This window comes from Triticum aestivum, chromosome 1B (genome assembly GCF_018294505.1).
Source record: "Triticum aestivum cultivar Chinese Spring chromosome 1B, IWGSC CS RefSeq v2.1, whole genome shotgun sequence".
NCBI classification, from domain to species: Eukaryota; Viridiplantae; Streptophyta; class Magnoliopsida; order Poales; family Poaceae; genus Triticum; species Triticum aestivum.
Window position 1 is genome coordinate 690,788,766 of NC_057795.1, and position 3,262 is coordinate 690,792,027.

The 3,262-nt window shown below is 43.6% G+C and overlaps 1 protein-coding gene across 1 annotated transcript; it reads right to left on the reverse strand.

Annotated features, from left to right (window-relative positions):
- Positions 1 to 556: 556 nt before the first annotated feature.
- LOC123101615 (uncharacterized) lies at positions 557 to 2,596 on the reverse strand. Its single transcript, XM_044522983.1, has 4 exons — positions 2,299 to 2,596; positions 2,079 to 2,194; positions 1,048 to 1,175; positions 557 to 953 (listed from the first exon to the last, which is right to left on the reverse strand). The coding sequence occupies exons 2-4, from the start codon at positions 2,178 to 2,180 to the stop codon at positions 767 to 769; spliced, it is 417 nt and encodes a 138-aa protein (XP_044378918.1). The 5' UTR covers positions 2,181 to 2,194; positions 2,299 to 2,596; the 3' UTR covers positions 557 to 766.
- Positions 2,597 to 3,262: the final 666 nt, after the last annotated feature.

Consider the following 3,262-nt stretch of genomic DNA (forward strand, 5'->3'; position numbering starts at 1 on the left):
TAAATTATCTGACACGCTGAATTATCTAACGTGTTATGTCGCGCAACGCCTTCCGGATGGGCGCGTTTACTGGCTGCCACGCTGGCAGCTGATCGTCGGCGTCGGTCAAACGCGCTTCCACGGCGACGCTCCGACATGCAGTTGACGCACCTTCTTGTCCGCCATGAATTGGGGGGGGGGGGGGGGGCATGCAACGAAATAAGTTTTTTGGGACCTTCAGGGGTCATTTAGTAAAAATAATACCACGAAGGCGGTGAACGTGGTACAGTCATAACCCAACAAAGACATGGACGAACTACTGCCTCCGTATCAAAATATAAGACATAAATATAAGACGTTTTTACAGTTCAAATTAAACTACAAAAACGTCTTATATTTTGGTTTAGACTAGTATATTATAGGTAGAGATGAATAATTTGTGGAGATGAAGAATTCTCTACCGCTTCCTGGAGAATTTGTAGGTCCTACATGGACATGTTTTAGATAATAGACGAGTGACGTCAAAATTCAACCTTACACAATTGCGGTAGATGTTAAATAGCAGAGACCCAATTCCTTGCACAATTTGTTCGAGTAGTGTATTCTACTCAATTATTTAATAGATAAGAGATATAATTACATGATACAATGTAGCAGAGACCAGATTCCTTGCACAATTTGTTCGAGTACTATATATTCTACTCAATTAGTTAATAGACAAGAGATATAATTACATGATACCATGTCACACAATATCACAAATTAAAGATAGCATCATCTTTGGTTCTCAATTATTGGTGGTGCCTTCTCTGGTCGTTGATGTCCTCAAGCCGCATTGTGGGCAATTATTGGTGGTGTCCTCTTCTCTGGGCAGTTTAGGACTAACCGCATAAGCAACCAGCATAAAGCCTAACGTCATCTTGGCAGCTAACTCAAACACACCCCGAATCCTCATTGCGTAACGCCTTGTACGCCTGCATGTGGAAAGAGGTAAGATCATATATATCAACTCCTATTGTCAAACAAACAGAAACTTAAGGAAGAAATATATGTAGTTTTGTATCCTACAGAGGGTCGGGTTCTTGACTGGCTTGTACAGAGGGACTAGTGGTGGGAATCTTCCCCCGCTTGTATAAGGCATCATACAGCTCCTCCACCTTCTGATTCCTCATCTTCTGCTTCATCTCATGAGCATCCTGGATTGATACACACAAATAAAGATCAGTGTGCTTCCTTCATATCATTGATTATTAAATAAGCATTGATTACGACTGTTAAATAATTAAGAAGGATACCATACTAACTGTCAATTAGGTGAGGTTCAATATATATACATAATACATATATGCAATGTATGCTTGATTTGGTTGCTAATAAAGAGATCTGTTAAATGAGTTACTTGAAATCAGTTAACCTGGATGGATCATTGCTAGGAATTCAAGATCCTGCAATTGCGCTAATCCATCAGTTCTACCGTGGAGGGGATGATTCAATATATCAGAACAGCAAACATCGAACCTTTTGTGTTGCAGTTAACAGTTTGCTAAATGGATGAGTAAAAAGTCATTATGCTCGAATCAATCAGGACAGTATGGTTATGCTCAGTTCAGGTCAGGTTAAACAATTATGATGATGCCAATTGATCTAGTTCTTGTTTCTAGCTAAGTAAGTACTCCTTCCGTTTGTTTTTACTTCGCATATAAGGTTTGTTTGAAATAAAACATATATACTCCCTTCGATCCATATTACTTATCGCTCAAACGGATGTATCTAGGTGTAGATTCATTTGTTTGAGCGATGAGTGGTATGGATCGAAGGGAGTAGAAAAAAATATCAACATCCACAATACCAAATCAATATCACGTAGCACTATGCCATTATTTTTTCATATTGCATAATAATTTTAGTATTGTAAATGTTGATGCCTTCAAATATAAATTGAGAAAATTTTATACTATATGCGAAGTAAAGAGAAACGGCGGATGTAAACGGAGCCTAATGAACCTGGACGAAGAAAGTATATGAGACGGCACTAAGTAATATTAACTTTGCTGTTGCCATCCATGATGTCGGGAGATAAATCGTGAGAGAAAAGATACCTCGCTGAAGAACCTTCTTGGCACGAGTTGGCGTCGCTCCTCCGCGACCGTCGCCAGCCTTCTACCAAGCCTCGTCCTCGCCAGGCATCGAACTGCTGCCATCGATCGTCGCCGGTCTGCAAATAATTAGGCATAGAGATAAGGACGAGGACGTCACGAATCACCGCCGCTTTCCGGCTCCCCAATCTAGAGATTTCGGTAGGTTTTGGTCACGAATCACCTTGCGGATCTGGGCGTTTCTTCCTCAGGCAGCTAGAATTCCTTGAGGATCTGGGCGCTCCTTCCTCAGGCAGCTAGGGTTTCTCTTTCACCGTCCTTCCTTCCGCCTCCGCCGACAACAAGAAGATTTGGGGATTGGGGATAGTTTCTTGCGCTGTCGGGAGGGTGACGTGCGCCAACTTATTATAATCTTGCGAGCAGGCCCAGCCCAACTTTCTATCGGAAGTCGGAAGTCGGAACTAGTGCGGACGGACGCGTAGTGACCCCGAGAGGAGCAAATCTGCTGTCAAAGGTGGCCGACCTGATCGATCCGGTAACAGGAGTATGGGATCAAGAGCTAGTGATGGATACGTTTTGGCAGGTTGATGCGGAGAGAATTTTGGCGATCCCGCTCGCACCGCAGGGTATGATGGAGGACTTTGTGGCTTGGAGATTTACGAAGAATAACATGTTCACAGTCCGGTCGGCGTACCATGCTGAGTGGGATCACCAGTTTGGTCGATGGTTTGAGCGAACGGAAGGCCAACAATCACAGCGCTATCCAGTATGGGCGAAGCTGTGGGAATCTTCATTGCCGGGAAAGATCAAGATCCACGCGTGGAAAGTCCTGCATGGGTTCGTACCATGTTTTGGAGTTCTGGCAAACCGACATATTGCTTTGCCTACGAACTGTCCTATGTGTGCAGGAGGCTGTGAGGATATCAAGCATGCATTATTACCTGTCCAAGAGCGTCGGAAATATGGAGATGTCTAAAACTAGATGGATTTGTGGAGGAGGCGAGTAATGTAGACAGAGCTGGTTCTTCAGTTTTGGACCATATTTTATGTATGCCAACGAGAGGAAGCCTGCTTCCAGAGGTGAGTGCACAAACTTTAATCCTCGTTGGGATATGGTATATCTGGTGGGAGAGAAGGCAACTAGTTCATGGAGAAGAGGTCCAATCGCCAGCTCGGTCGGCTTTGTC